The sequence below is a fragment of the Pleurodeles waltl genome, chromosome 4_1, assembly GCF_031143425.1.
Source record: "Pleurodeles waltl isolate 20211129_DDA chromosome 4_1, aPleWal1.hap1.20221129, whole genome shotgun sequence".
In the NCBI taxonomy this organism is placed as follows: Eukaryota; Metazoa; Chordata; class Amphibia; order Caudata; family Salamandridae; genus Pleurodeles; species Pleurodeles waltl.
Window position 1 is genome coordinate 572865325 of NC_090442.1, and position 20796 is coordinate 572886120.

The 20796-nt window shown below is 44.3% G+C and overlaps 1 protein-coding gene across 2 annotated transcripts in view; it reads left to right on the plus strand.

The window, feature by feature from the left end:
- Nucleotides 1–20796, plus strand: part of DOCK4 (dedicator of cytokinesis 4) — a 1300588-nt gene that overhangs the window by 635353 nt on the left and 644439 nt on the right. For both annotated transcript variants that reach the window (XM_069228963.1, XM_069228964.1), the window contains exon 17: nt 5548–5704. In XM_069228963.1, coding sequence (XP_069085064.1) covers nt 5548–5704 — 157 coding nt within the window. The remainder of the gene's footprint in view (nt 1–5547; nt 5705–20796) is intronic.

Genomic DNA, 20796 nt, shown 5'->3' on the forward strand with positions numbered 1-20796 from the left:
CAAGATTTGTTCCATCCTCTTTAGTCTCTAACAGCTGTCTTTAGCAAAAGCAAAAATCATTACAGCTCATAAGCTGAGATGAAAAAGAGGAATGGCCCTGTAAATGCGACTGGCCCATCTTTGTCTGCTGCCAGAGATGTGTTTTTGATGTTAGTTCAAACGTTCAAATCAAATAGAAAATACCCACATTTTATTTTTAAAGTTTGGAAATAATCAATTGTTTGAGACCAGAAAGTTCCAGAATCTTTGAAAATAGTGTGACTTTTAAATTATAAATGTTGGTATTGTTAACAGGATGACAGGGAGGATTCATGTTGTGATTAAGGTTTGGCAAAGAATCAGCATTCAAGTTTGCCCATTGGTAACATTTGAAGTAAGAGTTACAGAGGGGTTGATGGAAATTGCTTCGGATAGGACTTGCACTAATGTTAAAAAAAGGGCGAGGTACAATGCAAGGTCTATGATTAGTGGTGTGTATTAGGGCTAGCGATAGGGATCTGATAAATGGAGTAGCATTATGTGATCTGGGTTTGATTTATAGTACATAACAGCACGGGTTACGATTTGGGTATTATAGCCTGTCTACCTTGAAAAGGTTTCCCCATCCAAACGCTGTGCTTCTAGACCCGACTCCCCATGCCATCTGCATAGCCAGAATCCAGACCCACTCCATGCTAACCCAAGTTCCCCAAGCAACGCCCGCCCCAGTAAAATCATTTTACAACATATGCACACCATCTTTGGGCCATCAGCTCCCTCTGCTGCTCTTTCAGGCCTCTCGGAGCTGAGAGGTACCCCAGCTGGGTTACTGCTGGCAGATTTTCCCCAACCCTAGTTGGGCCCTCTACTTTGCCTTAATGCTGACGGTGCCTGCACTCACCTTGGCTCCAGTTCCCCTGGCGCTGACTCTGACACTTCCTGTTCTGCTAGATGACAAGCCTATTCCTATTCCCATTACCTACTCCAAGTCAGTGATGCCTCTTGACGTTGACTCCGGCGCCGTCCAGACCATACCAACCTCTGGGCTTAACGATGAGGAAGAAGGGTATGGTCCTTTTGAGGACAGCATAAACCAGGAAGAAAACTGTTATGAGGAGCTGAGTGACATCGGTGACTAGGACACCTCCCCAGACTCTGGCATGCTTTCTTCTCCAGGCCCAGTTTTGTAGGAAGGTATATTCTTCACAGTAGTGATTTGGTGGGCAGCGGTGCTCTTTGACCTACAACTGCTGGCAGTCGAGGTCAAGATTGATGTCTTGTCAGAGGTGCTTCACCCAGGGTTGTGGTGTGCAGAACCTGTGCTCCCCTTTGGGGTCTTCACTGCCTTCTCCTGGGGGCATGGGCTAAGCCGTGCACAGGGGCACCACATGATTTCCCGTCACCTTTGTCCTGCCCTCTCTCTAAATTTCTCCCCAGAGAGCGTGGTGGTATGGGCTTCAACAGGCAAAGTTAACCTGAACGCATTCTTTTCCACTCCACCAGTTAGGGAGTTCAAGAGGCTGGATACTTTTGTGAAGCAAATTTTCACTTAGACGGAGGTGGAAAAGGATCTTCAGTGGTGGATAACTAACTACGATTGGCTCACTAGCAGGTTCCTCTCACTTCCTCATCCAGTGTAGACTGTAATGACCGACTCATCACTTTTGGGTTTGGGTGTGCACCTGGGAAAGGTGGAGATCAGAGAACTGTGGTCTCCTGCGGAGTCCCAGCTCCACATCAACTTTCTGAAGCTGAGGGCGATTTGCTTGATACTGAAAGCCTTCCCCTTACATCCTTTATTGGTTCAAGTATTCATGTACAACACCACTGCCATTTGATGTAGCAGCAAACGGCTGAAGTGGGCTCATGGACTCTGTGCCAGGAGGCTCCGTGCCTTTGGACTTGGCTGGACTGCCAGGGCATCTTACTGGCTGCACACCATCTGTAGAATCCCTGAATGTCATGGGTGACAAACTCGGCCGTCAATGCCTTGTTGCTCACAAATGACAGTTACATCAGGTGGTGTTGTAAGGCCTCTTCTAAGAATGCTAGAACCTTGGCTTGATCAGTTCACCACCACTGATAAAGCGCAATGTTAACAATTCTGCACACTGGAGTTCCCAAAGTGTCTCTCACTCGGAAATCGGTTCTGCCTCCATTGGAAGTCATGCTTCTGTATGTCTTACCAATATCACTCCTTTCCCAAAATCTCTAGAAGATCAGGACAGACTGGGTCCCTAGTCATTATAGTGGCTCTGAATTGGGCACAGAGAGTATGGTATCCTGAACTTCTGAGCATCTGCTTTCCAATCAAGCTGTCCCTTCGGGAGGATCTTCCTGTGCAGGGTCCTACACCCGAACCTTCAGACTGTCAATCTTCACACTTGGTGATTGAGCAATGACAGTTGAGGGTTTTTGATCTTCCTGCCAAGGTCTGTGATGTCATCTTGGCAACCAGGCATCCCTCCACTAAGACTGTATACACGTGCTACTGGGATAATTTAGTGGCTTGGTGATCCTCATGCCATGAGGGCTCCCTTTGTGCTCCTTTGTCGGAGGACATTACACACGTCATGTAATCTCCCTTTGAGCCTTGTACTGTGGCTCTTGAGAATCAGGGCAGTTTCCCTGTTGGTCGTTACATTAGCCAGGAGGGATAGTGAACTCTGTTCATCCTCCATACACCACCCTTTTCCCAGACAAACTAGTACTCAGGACACAGGCTTCTTTCCCTCTGAAAGTAGTCACCCTCATTTATGTTGGCCAGAACATCACATTTCCTGGCTTTTTCATCCCACCTTGTCTTTTTATCCTTCTAAAGAGGAGGAGAGACTTCATCATCTGGACCCGAAGAAAGCTCTCTCCTTCCACACTGATCGCAACAAAAACCAGCAGGTGGATGATCAGCTCTTCATTGGGTTCACTGGGGCAAAGAAGAGCAAGGCTGTACAGAAGCGAACCATCACTTGATTAATTGTACTCTGCATTAAGAGGTACCTCTCCCAGATATCTGCAAAGCTGCTATGTGGACAGTCAAGTCTGTCAAGACTGATATTTCGTCTGCTCAGCCCTCCAGGTCTTCTTGGTTTAAGCCAGTTCTAAGACCCACCTCAGGGAAGGTACCTTTTTAAAGGTGAGGAATATGCGTTTAGAAGTCTCTATCAGAAGAACAAGTTGCTTAACTTCAGTGATACTTTTTCCTGTAGACTCTATCAAACTGCATATTCCTCACCAACTGTCCCATCCTCCCCTCTCTGCGAACTGGGCTCTTCATCTGAAAGATCCCATTAGACACCGCACACTGGTTAAACATTGTGTTTTACGTGGCTCTGCATTAATGACGCTGAAATAGTCACAAAAGAAACTGATGGCAGCACACTGGAGTGGTGCTTCTCTGGACCTCACAACGTCACTTAAAAATCGTATGATGCAAATGTGCAGCCGATTGATGTTGTCTACTTGCATTCAGATGTACTACTCAGGATTTTCAGATCTTTTCCAGGATTTTCCTCCAACAAGTCCTGCTGTCCTCGTTGGTGGATTTACCCACACTGTGCAGCAGGAGGCTTTGATTCTTTTGAGCAGTGGTGATGTGCAGCTGTTCCGGTGCATGGGATCTGACAGGGATGTTACTCCTATTACTTTATTGCCCTCAAGAATAACGACGGGCTTCATCCCATTTTCGACCTTTGAAAGTAACATCACAAGACACCGTACTATGACTGGCTAAAGTCAAAAGGATTCAGCCTTAGAGCAGTTCAAACAGAGGTGTGCCACTTCTCGCTCCCTGGGTCTCTCTACATTCATCAGACAGTTTTTCCAATACTTCCGCCCATTTCAGGGTTACACCAGGGGTTTCGCATATCAGACCCTACCACCAGCACAAGAGGCACCTCAGTCCTTTCAAGGTCGGGGACAGCACATAGCTCAGTCCTGTTCCACCCCCCACCACTCAACCCCCCATCCAGCAACAACAACTGAAAAACTGCTTTAGTGAATTGTTTCCAGCACACAGCCACCCTGCAGAAAGCAGGCTCCAACATTTCCTTCAGGGGTGGCAAGACCATAGTTTTGACAGATGGATTCTCCACTTTGTACACCCTTATTTTCTTTCTAGCCCACTGCACTTTCCACCCTCAGCAGGGCAGCTGATAGAGCAGCAGATGTCAATTTTGCAGCAGGAAATGCAGGCCCTTTTGGCCAAAGAGGCCGTAGAGAGGGTTCCAGCTTTGGAAACAGTAACAGGTTGTTACTCCATCTACTTCTTTGTGCCCAAGAAGGACTGAGGCATTTGACCTATTTTGGATCATAGCTCTCTGAATGCCCTGCTGTGAAAGGACAACATCATGGTGCTTATACTATCCCACGTTCTGTCTGCCCTGGATCCTGGAGACTGGATGGTAGCGTTGGACTTACTGGATGTTTAATTCCATTTCCCTATATCAACATGCCAAAGTCACACCTGAACCCTCTGCAGATGCTCTTGCTCATTGGAGCTGCCTTAGATATGTTGTAGCTTTGTGCCTTTCTCCCTGACTGCAGAGTCCAGGACATTCAGGCTCCCCATATATCAGCCTCTGTCCTGGATTTCAATGAGGGCAACTTTGAGGCTACTGAGACTGTTGGCCTCCTTCATCCTGCTCTTCAAACATGCCAGATGAAACATGTGCCCTCTATAATGGGAAATTAAGTCCCAGTGAGTGCAGCACCAGGGAAACCTCTTGGATTTCATCCAAGTTTCAGGGGAGACTGCCTCCAATCCTCCAGGACTTTTGGTTTGATCATTCCACAGACCCACACCTTGGAAGGTATTGTTTTGATATCACAAGTTGAGAAATCTGTGGTTATAAGTATCCATCAGAACAACAAGTTACTTACCTTTGGTAATGCTGTTTCTGCTAGATATTCTATAAAACCTCATATTCCTCACCACCCACGCATCTCCCTATTCTGTATTATCGACTCTTTTCCACCTAAAAAGGTCCAAAACTAGAGATCTGCAAACTGGCCATGCCAGTTTGCTGATTGCCTCTGGACCGAAGGGGATGGAAAAGCCTATTAAAGATACTCACACCAGATCACAATGGTAGCGCTTACATGCAGCTCCATTTGATATGGCCAGAGTGGAACTAAGTCGGTGTGGAGCCACATGTTGCCACCTACCAGCATGCATGATTCCTCCAAACGCCTGGGGAATAGTCACAAAGTGACAAATCTGCAATTAGAGTATCCACAAGAAAGTAAGTAACTTGTTCTTATGGATTACTAGTCTTTAGGGTCTGGAACATTCTCTGTACATCAACATCCATTCCATAGTGCATCCTTGGGTTGCACTTTGGTTGCACTCCAGGAAAGTGGGTTACGGCCTTCAGCGTACAGGATGAGCAAATTCCCACCAGTATTTATAGTGAGCTAGGGTACGCTGTTTCATTAAGTTTGAAAATCGATTTGCTAAAATACAAGAAAACACTTAGTGCAGATGGGTCAGAAATCTGTATTTAAAAACACTTTATGGTTACAGAAAACATGGAAGTGAGTGCATGACAGTTATTTTATTTATTTTTTCAGTGTGAAGAAAACACAACTTTCCAGGATGTTATGCGCTACCTCAGGCAGCCCTTTACAAAGGCGAACCTCCTTGGTAACAACAACCAAGCAGTCAAAATCACTAAAGAGTCCTTTTGGATAACATCATTTCTTTGCTCCACTAAACTTACGCAAAACGGTAAGACTGTGTTACTTTTAGTAACATGACACTTTGCTTCATTGAATGTCCAAAGTATGTGTAATAACTTAATATTAAATATTGCATTTATTATATTGGCAGTTCACACATATGTCAGATTAACGATTAGATCTTGTGAAAATAGTTGACAATAGCCAGGCTGATTGTCACTGCTAGAAATGGGGATTCTGGTTGGCTAGGGTATGCACCTAAGCCAGGCAGAACCTACCCAATCTAGTCAGGATGAGGGAGTTACACACCCAAGATAACCCCTGTCACCCCCTTGGTAGCTTGGCATGAGCAGTCAGGCCTATCCAAGAGGCAATGTGTAAAGCGCTTGCACAAAATACACAACACACGAGATGCACTACCCACACCACAAAGAAAACACAACACCAAGTTAATTAAACATAAACTGTATGGTACACAACATCATTAGACCAAACACGTCAGTAATACCCTGCTACCCAAGCAGTTGTCAGAACATCACACAGTACTAATACTCAGCCAAAGCCAGCAGTAGTGACACAGAACACATAGTTTACTGATTATTCTGCAACATAAGCAGTAGTCAGGAAAACATTACTAAAATATGCACATGCCATAACATTATCATAAATGCCCATAGAAGAAACATCAGAAAACACATGGCAAGTCATGAAAAACACATCATCATAAATGCTCATAAAAGGAACATCAGAAAACACATAGCAAGACATCACTGAGGTTCTGTTTTCTTGGGCCCCAGGGGCACAGAACACTGCACACTGCAGATGCGCATCGGCAACAACAAGTGCCTGGGTCGCTGCAGTGATTTTCTCTCTCAGCCTACAAGGAAAGCGCTCTCCAGGCGCTTTAGGAAATAAAACAATGCACTGTGGAAAATAAGTAGAGCGCTACTCAGGTGCTTGGGCTCCAGCACAGGAGCTGCAAAACCCAGTGCTGTCCTCATGCTGGTAAATAAATGATTGCAGAGGGCAGGGGCCACAGCACCCAGCCTCTGGGGACACAAGGGATGCACAGGGTGGCAGGGCCCAGCAACAGGCTAGCACAAGGGGGGATGCAGTCAATGGTAGTTTCTCCTAGTGACCCAACAGGTCACATGTCAGCACAGCAGCAGCAGTCCAAGGTGGTTCCTGGTGAGTCCCTCCAACAGCATCCCATATCCGTAAGATGTTTCTTGTGCACTTTTCTTGGGGAAATCCCTTCTACTTATACTCAGTTTTGCAAGGTACCCGCAAAGTGGGGGAGAAGAGGTTCCAACTAGTTCCAGCTGGTTCTAGGAGTGTCCCCCCTCTCCTCCAGCACAGGCTCCAGACATCATTTGGGGGTAAATGAGCCCTTTGTGTGAGGCCATTGTACAGTCTTTACAAATGCAGCTCCCCATCCCCCTTCTCTCAGCCCAGGAAGACCATTCAATATGCACATGCACCTCTGTGACACCTCCACCCTCCCTGTGTACAGGATGTCTAAAACTTATGCACAAAGCCCAGCTGCAACTCTCCCCTAGATGTGAATTGGAGTCAAGCTGCAAAACACCAGAGTCATAAGCACAGAGAAATGCTCGCTTTCTAGAATTGGCATTTCTAAAATGGTAATAAAAAATCCACCTACATCAGTAAACAGCATTTCTCACTACCATTATCATACCAAACATGCCTATACTACCCTTCATATATCGGACAATACCCCCTAAACATAAGGCAGGGCATTTCCAATGCAATCCTATGAGCAAGGCAGCATTCACAGCAGTACTAGGACAGGCCACGTAACCACTCATATGTCCTGCCTTCTACATAGATAGCACCCTGCCCATAGAGCTAGCAAGGGTCTACCTTAGGGGTGACTTACATGTAATAAAAGGGGAGTTCTGGGCCTGGCAAGTAAATTTAGATGCCAGGTCCCTGTGGCAGTAATCTGCGTATGCGTGCCCTGCGCTAGCAGACCTGAGACAGGCTTGAAAGGCTACTTCTGTGGGTGGCATAAGCAGCGCTGCAGGCCCACTAGTAGCATTTTATTTACAGGCCCCGGTATAGAGATACCATTGTACAAGGGACTTATAGGCAAATTAACTGTGCCAATTAGGTGTAAGCCAATCATACCTACTTTGGAAGGGAGAGCACCTGCACTTTAGCACTGATCAGCAGTGATAACGTGCTCATAGTCCTAGAGCCAACAGCAAGAGGTCAGAAGAAATAGGAGAAAGGAGGCAAAAAGCTTGGGGATGACCCTGCAAAAGGGCCAGTTCCAACAGTCACCGACAGCTGCTCACCTTTGATAGCTGTCTAAATATTATGACCTAGCTTATGAGTGCCACTGTAAATAGTGATTGCTGTGCAAACACCTATTTGAGTGGGGGTTGCAAGTTCAAGTGGGCAGAGTTTACCTCGTCCAGTAATTGCTGGGTGGCATAAAGTTTACATTCAATAATCAAACCTGTGAAAGTTGATGGGAGAATATGTCAGGTAAATACCACTGTATGCAGGTTTAGGTGCAGAATTCCCATATATCTACCAGTTATGCATCATTTTTGACAGGTAAACTTGTAGGCAATATTTATTGCACCTGTTAAAGTCTGAACTCTGGGTTATCCGGTTATAATCTGCAAAAATGATCACATAACCTACTGGGCACTCCTAATCGTGGTTTGAGTGTCCTTTTTAACCTGCATCCGTTTTACATTTTTCCTTTAAAATTAGGCTTTATGAGACAACAACACTGTCTGAAAACTCAATTGAAGAACGTATCACCAACAACATGAAGGGAGTAACAATAATTTTTGTTGCTGTTTGTGTGAGTGGATTGTCATATTTCAAGTGGTAATTGTTAGCATATTTTGTTATTTAGAGTTTGTCCCAGTGCACTGGACCTTTAATTTGGCAAATGGTAATATATGATTGGTAGATGTAAAATGACAGTTTTTACAGCATGAGGCGTGTCCATAAATGTCATTGAGGAAAACCTGCATGTGTGAAGCAAAAAAATTATGGGAAAAAACAGTAAGGTCTAAACCTGGGGGATGTGGCCTAGCAAGATGGCAGCACACGCGCGGATGCTGACCTTGGTCCCCAGGTCCCCTTATAAAAAATTGTACCATCCTGTGCCAGAATGGATATTTTGTGGCCCAAACTACCCCCATAATATGCTTGACACCCAGCGATGGCATGCCTTGAAGGCTGTTTTGACAGAGTGGATATGTCAAACTGCTCTGGAGAGCATCTACAACATAGTGGCTGTACCTTCTCCAGGCCCATTGTTTAGGTAAGAGCCTAGGTCCCAGGTACATGGAGAGAGCAGGAGGAGGAGCCGATGTCCTGCAGACAGGACACGCAGGAGTGCGGCACCACAGTCTCAGGTGATCATAGCTGACAGCCTGCAGGAGGCTTGCAACTCTGGGTCTTCCACAGCATGGCAGAGGGGGGTGGGTGCATCCCGAGTGAGGCCTCTGCGTTTTGTCCCCAGCCTGGTGAGTTACTCCCTTGATCTCCTCTTCAATAGTGAAAGCTAAAATCCTTCAAGTCAGGGCTTATCAAGCACAACTACTCACCCGTAAGGATCTCAAGGTGCTAAGGGGGTTCGTCCTCTGAGCTTCAGTTGAAGAGCCAGTTTTTAAGGTCCTTCCTGAATTGGGGTAGTGATCATGACTGCCTGAGGTGCAGGGGCAGGCTGTTACAGATCTTTGCCACGAGGTAGGCAAAGGATCTCCCACTAGCCGAAGTCTTCCGTATGCAGGGTATGATGGCTAGTGCTTGTTGAGCGGAGAGGTCTGGTGGGGGATTAGAAGGTGATGCGGTTGTTGAGGCAGACTGGTCCTAATTCGTGGAGGGCCTTGTAAGCGTGGGCGAGGAGCTTGAAGTTAATTCTCTTCTCGATAGGGATCCAGTGGAGGTCTCTTAGGTGATTGGAGATATGTTTGCGACGAGCAATGTCCAGGATGAGTCGGGGAGAGGCATTTTGTATGTGCTCTAATTTCTTGATGTTCTTCTGGGTATTACTGATGTAGAGGGCATTGCCATAGTCAAGTCTTCCTGTAACCAGGGCATAAGTTATGGTTTTGGGGCAGTCCTTTGGGATCAATTTGTGGGTCTTCCGGTGAAGTTGGAGTGTGTGAAAGCAGGAGGATGTAACTCAGTTGACTTGGCTGGTCATGGTGAGCGTGAGTCCAGGATGACGCTGAGGTTGCGTGCCAGGTTTGTTGGGGTTGTAGGAGGTGCAGAGGGTCCATGGTGACTAGGAGTCCCTGGCTGATGTGGATGGTCCCAGGATGATGATTTCAGTCTTGTCTGAATTGAGCTTGAGACAGCTGTCCTTCATCCAGACGGTGACGACTTCTATCCCGTTGTGGAAATTCCTCTTGGCAGTAGTGCGGTTTTCAGTCAGTGAGATGATCAGCTGGGTATCGTCGGCGTAGGAGACAATGTTCAGTCTGTGGTCCCTGATGATAGATAGGAAGGGGCCATGTAGACGTCGAAGAGTGTGGGGCTCAGGGAGAAGCCCTGTGGAACTCCGCAGCTGATCTCTTAGGTTCTGACAGGGAAGGTGGGAGTCTGACTCTCTGTGTTCGGTCAGGCAGGAAGGTGTGGATCCACTGTAGGACCTTTCAGCAGATGTCGGCTGCGTGGAGCCTGGAGCAGAGGTTGAGATGCGAGACTGTGATGAAGGTGGCCAATAGGTCCAGTAGGATGAGGGCTGGTGTATAAAAGGATCCCAGAAAGGATACATTTACAAAGCCTCTTACATCTGTGGGTGAAGAGGCAGCTAGGCAGGGTTCTTGGGTGTGGGGACCTCTCCCCCCCACGCTGTACGAACACTATCCAGGAATACTATTCAGTCCTCAAAACAGGCCCAGGTCTCTTCCCCGGAGGATATGTTGAAAGACGTGAGCTGGCGGCCAACATGGAAGATGCAGAGGGGCTTGTGAAGAAAAAACCTTTGCTTTGTAGAAGTACCTGAAGGGGCTGAAGGAGCACACTCTGAAAACGTTTTGAAAAATTGGCTCAGAATCTTTCTGTCAGAGGACCAACTGTTCCCCAGCTTCCAAGTAGAAGCAACACACTGAGTCCTCCTCCGAAGGCCTCAACTGGACACCCTGCCCCTCCCTATGACAGCTTGTTTTCTGAACTGGAGGGAGTGGGACTTGGTATTGCAGATGATATGAGGTTTAAGTGATCTTTGTCTGGACTCTCATAAGATCGTCATCTTCCCTGATTACACAGGAATTACAACAGAGAAGAACATTCATCAGGTCAAACAGAAGCTCGTGCAGAGGAAATGCAGTACATGTTGCTGTACCCCATGAAGCTAAAAGTTATATTTCATCTGAAGATCCTAGTTTCTGACTACCCAGACAAAGGAGACAGGGAGTACAGAGGAGAGCTCTGTGAGCTGAAGACCAACACACCCTGGGAAAACTGAAAGACAATGACAAGCCACAAAGGTGGACTGAGCTGAGGGTGCAGCACCATTCTCCTAGGAGGCGAACAATGCAAAGGCCGTCCCTCCCTATGGATGGTTGTGACTGGGGAGGCCAGACAGTCTTCCTCAGACACAGACTGAGCCAGTGTGACTGCTGATCCTCCTGGCTGAAAAATTGACCATGCCTGACAAGATATCCCACTTTTCGGATAACCCTTGTATAGACTTGTATTCATAGGTGGGCGGGTTGATTGGTGAAGGGAACCGTTACCGCTCTCACTCTGTCATTCTATATAGCAATTCATAGATTTGTGCCACCTGGGGATACTGTAAGCTAATGTCTTAAATTGTTAACAGGCTCTTCAATAAAATAAAGAGAGGCAGTGATGTCCTGTGTTCGATGCCACCGCCCTATGACACTGTTCCTCCAAGAGACTCACTTACTGGGCACCAGTTGTATATTTCTGGACTGTCATGGGTATAACAGGGTCTGCCAAGCTGGGTTTACCATGGGCTTGCGAGTCATGGCAATCCTACTACATAAATCCTTTCGCAGTTTCTAAAGCTCACTTAGTTAAGCTGTGCACATTTGTCCTGTTGGAGGGGATGCAGGAGGGAATCCCACTGACAGGTTATAGTGTATGTGCCCTCCTCACCATGGCATCTAACACTGTTTAATCGGATATGCCCTACTCCAAAGTGCCCAAGTAGACCTGCTAATTATAGGAAGGGAATTTAATACTGTTTACAGCTGACGTAATGAAATTGATTCCCATGCCAAAACTACCAGCTCAATTGGCCTCACTAAATGGGTCACTTCCCTAGGTTTGGCAGAGATATGGTGCATATGGCATCCTAGTGATCAACAATCTAAACACTACTCAACCCTTCATAAGCAACAATCATTATTAGATTACATTTTCTTCCAGACATCACAACTAAACGCTACAACAAATACATTGATCCTCCCAAGAGGCCTTGTCCCAAATTGTGGGGGGGAGGAGGGAGGAATTAAAGGCATTTGGCGAATCAATGTATGGTTGTTGAGGGATGAGGCATTGGTGAAATCCTTTAGGGTAGAAATCACTAACTATTTCGAGCTGAACACCCCTCCGTTGTCTTCCCAGGTTTATTATGGGAATCCTTTAAAATTGTGCCCCGTGGATATGTCTTCTCTTACATTAAGGGCACAGAAAGAGACAGAGAACAGGTGATAGCGGACCCTGAGAGGAAAATTCTGCCCATCAAGTGCCAACCCAGGGTGCACCGATCAGATGGTGAGCATAGGTGCCTCGTGTAACTGCACATATGCATAAATAAAATACTGAACATTGCAAAATTAGCCTGGACGTTATCCAGATTCTAGATAAACGAGTAAGGTAATAAAACTAGTAAACGTATAAATTGGCTGCCCACGGGGAGTAGAATCGTTACATTGCTCCACTCAGCTGCAAGTCAGGCAATTGCGAGCATCTAAGGGATTGGGGAAAGTTTTGCTCAGTAGTATGAGGTATTATTATCAAGTGTGGCTCCTTTGGCAATAGAACATATGCACCCTGTAGTGAATAATCTCCCTTTTTGGTCCCTTATGGATGCAGACTGTTTGAAACTTGACCAACTATATACACTAGAGGAGGTCAAGGCGGCCATAGTGGGAATGCAGTATGGCAAAACGTGGACCCAACAGCTTCTCTGCAATATTTTATACTAAATTCTTTTCCCTCCTATCACCACACTTTATAAGCTTGTTTGAGGAGATGAAGAGGAGGATTTCTCTGTCGTCCTACCTTCAGCAGGCTATGCTTATCTCTATTATCAAGCCCAGTAAATCTCCGAAGGAGGGCTTGTCTTATCCACCCATTTCCTTACTCAATGTAGAGAGTAAAATACTCGCCTCTCATACATGAAGATCAAAATGGCTTTGTGTGTGGGAGGAGCACTTGGCACTCTGAAACATGTCCATGTCACCATGGATAGGGTCTCAGACCTTCATGGCTCGGCACCTGTGGTTTCCGTTGACTACTAAAAAGCATTTAACATGGTGCACTGGCCCTTCCTTTTTCAATTCCTTGAGAAAATTAATATTGGCCCAAGCATCACCTTAGTTAAATCCTTGTACAATGCCCTAGAGGCACAGGTGGGGGTAGATGGTGCACTGTCCTTCGTATTCCCTATATTACGTGGCACCAGGCAAGGGTGTCCACTGTCTCCACTTCTTTTTGTTTTAATGATAAAACCCTCAGCAGAATAAGTCCAACAAGATGCCCAGCTGTTGGAATTCTGTTGGCCCAACGGACAGGAAGATAGGATAGCGCTATGCATGGATGACCTACTTATTGTTCTCACTCATCCACAGACAACCTTCCATTGGCCAAGGGAGATTCTCCAAATTTATGGGGATGCCTCCAGGCTGTAGGTTAACCGGCCCAAATGCACATACTTTCCTCTTTCAGGTCCTTTGCTACCGCCGGTCTCCAATATCCACCTCTGTGTGGCTACAAAAAACTTTTGCTCTCTGGGGATCCACAGCACCGCATAACCATTGCGAGGCCTGGGACTTAAATATCACCCCTCTGCTGCAACACACACACACACAGACTTGGAGGCCTGGACCTCACTCCCACTTTCCATATTATGTAGAGCTGTGCACTATAAGATGATTGTGTTTCCCAGGTTTACAAAATGTTCCCTTCATCTTCCTACCATCTTTCTTTGCTGACAGAGGACTTCCAAATCCATAAGTCAGTTTTACACATACCTGCAAGTTCCCCATGCTTCAGTAACATACACCCAAAACTTAGCATTGGTGTCAGAGTATAACTTTCTCACGATAAAGCTCTTTATGGAGCCACTGGAGAGCAAATGGATTTCCAGGCTATACAGCTCCGTAATCTTAAATGGCCCATACCCTTTCACAGCTGTTAGGGATGCTCGCTGTAGAGAACTAGGTGAAGTTGATGATGACGACTGGCGAGAGGCGAAAATTATGCCACGGTCCTGGCTATCCCATCTGACGCTCATTCAGTTCAATTATTTTTCAGAGGTTCTATTACAGTCCACATAGGTGATGGAGGACAGGCTTGGCCCGGAATGTACTCAATGCATGAACACAGAGGCTACGTTATTTTCAATTTCTTGGGATCCTTGCTTTATTCAACACTATTGGTAAAAGATCTGTGATACCTTTATGGGTGTCCTAGCTAATCCCTCAGAGCTGGACCCTAAGGTTGCATTACCAAGAATAACTAAGGGAGAAGTTGACTAGAGATCCGAAAGGTCATTGGCTAGCATCAGGTTTTTGGTTGGTAAAAGAGAGATTGCACAATACTGGTGATCTGCCTCCACTCTGTCACTGACAGACTGGTACTGGGCCACGGAACAAATGGTCTATAAATGGCCTGGTTGTGCAAAAAGCATGCTAAGATCTGGGACACCATGGACATCTCCGCAAACTGGGGCCTGAGACCAGCTTGGACACAGTATGCATCTCTGATGTGATGATCTTTGTGTACCAGACATCTGTGTTGAACTGCACATTTGTAACAGATTCCCTCCATTCATCTTTTCTTTGATTTACCAAGTTACATTTATTATGCAAAAGCAATAAAACAATTATAAATAAAAATCCTTTAAACCTTGTTAATAAATTCCTCCTGGCCACTGCACTACAACGTTCTGGCTTTGCCACTGTTATGTAATTTTCTTGTCAGATCTCGCTATGGAAACCAATTTAGATGGCTAAATAGCCTAGCATGTTGGCGGTTGCACATACTTAGCCTTAAATATTGCTCCCTTCAACCCTTACCTTTAGTGACAAAAAGACGTTTTATGAAACAAATCAGCATTTTTTAATATGACATGACCAATATCAATAAATCTGGAACTTGAATCTACTGCCTTTACACCATCCTTTCCATTTGTGCTGTGTCAAATGGACATGCTTTCATAAAAAGTTATGTTATAGTTATTTGTAGCTCACACAATTAATCCGTGATGCTATCCTGGCTCTGAAAAGCACGAATGGCGGGGACCGAACGCTGACTCAAACTAGGTGAAGAGCCATGTCTTCAGATTCTTTGCATGATACAAGATCTGAGGAGGTGACTGTGATATGCAGAGGTAGGCCAATCCAGGTTTTGGGATTGAGGTGGGAGGAAGCATGGCCACCATATCTGATTCTGTGTATTTGGGGGTGCAAGTAGGAGTCCAGCTGAGCAGAGGTGTCTGGTTTGTGTCCATTAATGAGATTGTTCAGGTAGGTGGAGCTGATATTGGGCAAGTCAGGTATGTGTGCATGAGGAGCCCATTTGTGGATGGGGAGCCAGTCGAGGTTGTTGAAGTGTGAGGTGATGTGGTTGCGGGTCTGGCAGATGATATCTGGAATAGTCTGATCAGTTGCACGTTGACTCCTCTGTAGAGTGTGTTGCTGTAGTCAAGCTTACTGGTGATGAGGACCTGGGTGACAGTTCTTAAAGTGTTGAGGGGAAGCCACTTGAAAATCTTCTTTAGCATCTTGGGTGTGAGGACACAAGAAGTGGAGACTGCATTCACTTGGCCTGTCATAGTGAGTTGATTATCTCCTACTATTCTAAGGTTCTTCTCATGGCTGGTTATGTTGCTTGTTAACCCGAGATCAGCAGGCCAGTAAAGTAGAGTCCCATAGCAAGGTATACTTGCTGAAGATGACTACTTCTGTCTTGTCTAGGTTGAGCTTCAGGCAATTGTTTTTTTATCCATCTGTCGATATCAGACATGCAGGCAGAAAAGCAGTTCTGGGTATTTAGTGTTTTGTTGGATTGTCATCACCATAGTTTAATATGTTGATTCTCTGGGCACAAATTATACTGGTAAGTGGAGCCATATAAGCATTGGACAGGGTGGGACTGAGCAAGGATTCTTGTTGTATTACGCAGATGAATTTGGCAGCAGCTGAGGTGAAAGGAGTAAGGATGACTTTCTGGGTGTGGCCCGTAAGGAAATAACAGATTAATCAGAGTACCTGTCTATGAATGCTGACATGGTGTATACTATGAATTAGGTTGGGGTGAGAGATAACCTAATCTGAAAGGTGGCGGGATACATCCAGAAGAATGAGGGCAGCAAGGTCTCCTCTGTTAATGAACAGTCAGGTGTTGACCATGGCAGTGATGCAGGCAGTTTCAGTGCTGTGTTTGGGTCTGAAACCAGATTGGGTGGTGTTGAGGAGTTTGTTGTCATTGAGGTAGGCAGGTAGATCTTTTCTCACAACTTTCACCGGGAAGGGAAGCAGCGCGATTGGACCTGTAGTTGGCTAGTGTTTTAGGGTTCACTGAGGGAAAACTGTGGCGTTTCCAGGCATCCTGGAAGATGTCTGTGTTGATCGAGTCATTCAGGATAAAGATGAGCTAGAGCTGGTCCAGTCCTTTAGTGAAAACATGATCGGGCCAGGGCTCTGATCCAGTGAGTATGAAGCACATGGTTGCTGCAGTTTTTTGAATAGTTATGGTAGATCAGTTGGTCAAGGAGGTCCTAAAGGCACAGGAATTGTGCGCCATCAGCATAATTGTCATAACCCTAAATCCTCTGTATTCTCCCCCAAGTCTATGACTACTTTTGTGTCATCTTGCCAGTTAGAAAAATACTCATTACGTAGTTCATACTTTAGTTACAGCCTTGAGAATCCGCTAGATGGTTCTTGATCAAACACTTTAAATAGGCCGGTCCACCCAATAGCTTTTTCTCAATTGTTTTATAGTATTATTTTTCACTTTTTCCAGCTTCTTTGAGACAGCATATACAGTTATTCCAATGACTTGTCCTGCCTATTTTTCAAGCTTGAAGATGGATATCTGCATGTACAATAGCTACAGTGGCCAATTGCAACAATTCCTTTCGTCATGGGTTTCCCATTTGCCACACATCTTCTTTTACTTTAAAATTATTTTAATGGAGGATGAATTAGTCAGATGATTGTGAATGAAAACTGTGATCCAAGTACAAGCACTAACTAAAAATGCAATGATGAAAATGTGTAGAAAACAGATAGATATAAAATACTCCCAGACAATAGAAGCTTTAATGTGGAACTCCATTGAAAGTATACCAGACAAAGGGAATATTTACTCCAAATCTGAAACAATTCACAAATTAACCACGCATGTGTTTGCTCAATTAGGAATCCACCAGTCTGTCATTCTTGAAGAGGTATTTGCAGTGCCCAGGATGCAAATACCCTGTACCTTAAAGTTTAAAGTTCTTTTGAGGCTCTTTCTGTAAGACAGTTCTGAGAATCTTTGCCAAGGAAAAGATGTATGAGCTGGCAACAGTATAGAATTTAAATATTGTGCTTCCTGGTAGAGCTGACACATATGCCATATGATAAGTTATGCAGATTTGTAGAGTGCTCTATCACCTAGGAAGGTGTGTGAGTCTAGCTAAACCTAGGGCATAGTGGGACTACTCAAACGGCCAGGTCATCAGCTTCTTGCAGAATTCAAGAAATGAAGAGGAGGCTCTTATGTGTAGCGGCAGGTCGTTTTATGTTTTAGGAGGTGATTTAAGAGTGATTTAGGAGAAGGCTCGACTGCAAGATTTGGTTTTCCGTATGCCTGGGATGTGTGAAAGTATGTGTCCTGATGGGTGAAGGTGTGTGGAAGGTTTGTGAATGTAGATGCGATTGTTGAGGTATGATGGGCCAATATTATGTAATTCCCTCAAAACACAGCTGAGCAGCTTGAATTGTTCTCATTTGTATATGGGGAGCCAGTGGAGCTTCTTCAGATGTGGTGTGATGTGAGTGCAGTGTAGAAGTTTGATAGTGATTCTGGTCTCGAGTTCTGAATGGCCTGCGGCCTTCTAGTGATTTTTTTGTTGATCCCGGCATAGAGGGTGTTCCTGTAGTCCAACTTATAGCATAAAATGAGTTCCCATTAACAAACAAAATAACTCTTATACCAGCACATGCCCAGCATGAACATAAAATTTCAGCAATACATTTATCAGCATACATTAAATTGTCTCTACTAAGTTGAAATATATTCTGAAATGCAGTCATTTTCTATGCAAACGGTTGCATGCAGTAAAGTTGAATTTTAAAAATTCTACTACATTAATTAAAGTTGAGTTTAAATTTTAGAGGTAATAACGTTGGGTCCTTCATTACCTATTGGAATTCCAAAAATGTGGAATTCTAAAACTCGTTTCGTACATGCATTCTTTATTTTATCCATCTCTACCCTAGTAACACCTTAGTACCCCTCAATGCTTCCCACCTCTGTCTGCCTCTGATGCTACCCTTCCTTGAACCCAAAAAACATTAGTACCCCTTAATGTTGTCTTTTCTGGAATCCTAATGGGCCTTCAGTCTACCTCTCAATGCTAGCTTTCCCTGAACTCTAAATACCCCTTACAATACCTTAAGCACAACCAGTCCCTGAACCTAACAACCACTGCCTCGCCTTAAAGCTACCATTTCCTGAACCCTAAAAACTACTTTCTACATTCAACGCCACCTGTTCTTGAATCCTAAAAAAAACCTTCTTACCTTTTAATTCTACCTTTACCTCAACCTTAAAAACTCCTTACTTATTGCTGAACCTTTGAACAGTTACAACCCCTTAGCACTACCCTTTTCAGAAACCTATAATACCTCTTACTACCATTTTATGCTACCCATTCACAACCCCTAAAATTCCAGAACCACCCATTAATGATACCCCTCCCTGAACCATAAAAACTCTTATAGGCCCTTAAAGCTACCAATCTCTGAATACTAAAAACATTTTAATAGTCCCACCCCCTTCCCCACATAACTGTAAATGCTCTTCTCTACTTTTACTGGCCTCTTGCCCATCCTCCCTCTATATTACCTTTGTCCCATAAGGCACAGCAATATTGTTATTGTAACCAACATTTTTTTTTTTTCTATGTTTTCCAGTAGACAACACGTGGGGACACATGCATACCTCTCTCTTCTACACAGAGTAGAACTCACCTGTGTTTGTTGCTCTTTGGGTCTCTCTGCTCTTGGGCTATTATGGTACCCATCCACCAAAAGTCAATCCTAACTTCTATAGTCCTGTATTTGAGCTGCTCTGACTGAAATTAGCACTCTTCTGTCACTGTCATTCACTTTGTGCACGTTGATGCATTTCTGTGCCTATGTGTAAAAAAGGAGTGCATGAGTGTTGCATGAGTGTATGTGCATTTGATCTCTCTGACCTCTTGGAAGATCTGGATAAAGAGACACTGCCTTCTGCAACGTGCATGAGGAGAGTCCATTGAAGTCTACACCCTCTGAATATCATAATGATTTGGGCTCTGTGTATATGAGCTAAATAGATTCTGAAGGTCTAAAGTTCACTTGTTGGAGACCAGTAGGAACATTGTTTAGCACACCTGGAGCCAGAAGGAAAAGGCTATGAAGAAAACTTGGTAGCAGAGCCACATACCAATATGAATCACACAAGTAGCTTGAAACAGCACGTCATTGGTTGAGTTGATGTTTCCTAGCACTGCAGATTCTAGACTAAAGGCCTGATTTAGATATTTATGGACAGGTTACCACATCACAACAGTGATGAATATCCTGTCTGCTGAAATCTAAAGCCCATATGATATAATGGGATTTAGTTTTCGGCGGACAGGATATCCATCAATGTTGTGATTGAGTAACTTGTCTACTGATATCTAAATGAGGCCCTTAGTCTAAAATGTGACAGTTGCTGGGGAGCAGCTAGCTCCTTGATAACACTGTAAACCTGTGTGGACAATTGGATGCCTTGTTTCTGTGTGACATTGTAGGTGCCTGTCTAACACCAAGGATGGGTATAATTCTAATGTAAAGAATTCCACAGAAAAACAGCAGAACCTAATATTGTACCAACTGGCACTGAGCATTCACAAAGACAATGCTCCACTCTCACCCACTAAATCGGTTCATCCAAGTAAACTATCACCAAAACAAATCTAACATAATGTGATTTTTCCGTTTATATTAACATTACTTTGCATTACCTCTATCCTAACGCCTTTCTAGCCTGGTTGATTTACACACCCACACATTCAATGAAGCCTCACTCTGTAAACCATTTGTTGAATTACAGCTTCCTTAATTTATATTTTTTCATTGCAGCTTTTAAAGTTTAACAAAACTTTAGAATTCATCTTTCATTGCTTGCATACTTGCAGCTATTTAATCAGCCATTTTAAATGTTTATCGCTTTGGTATTGCAATGGGAATAGTCAACTATGTTTTGATCATAAATATTTGTTTGAATCCTTTTTCTATATCAAACACATATCACACAAATAAAAAATATCGGCACATTTTGGTATGATGATTGTACTGCTCCTGCAGATAAACATGTTTAGCAATAGCCCATACTGCCATCAGACTGGCATTAAGGCATTTCTTTGTGGTCTTTGTTTTAACTGGCACCTCTGGGAGCTCGCATCAAATTAAGTGAGGTGCCAGATGACTGATATATAAAATAACATAGTTTGAATGTTGAAAAACATGCAACTAAACTTTTTTTGAGTGCTTGCAAGCACGAAAGAAGTTTTTTGTTACCAATTTTTTTTATTTGTTAATGAAAGTAATAAATATAATTTATCTGCCCTTAATGTTATAAACATTTTATTAGATAGCATTTGCAGAATATAATGTGTTTTATTTACTACTGTATCACTTTAAAACT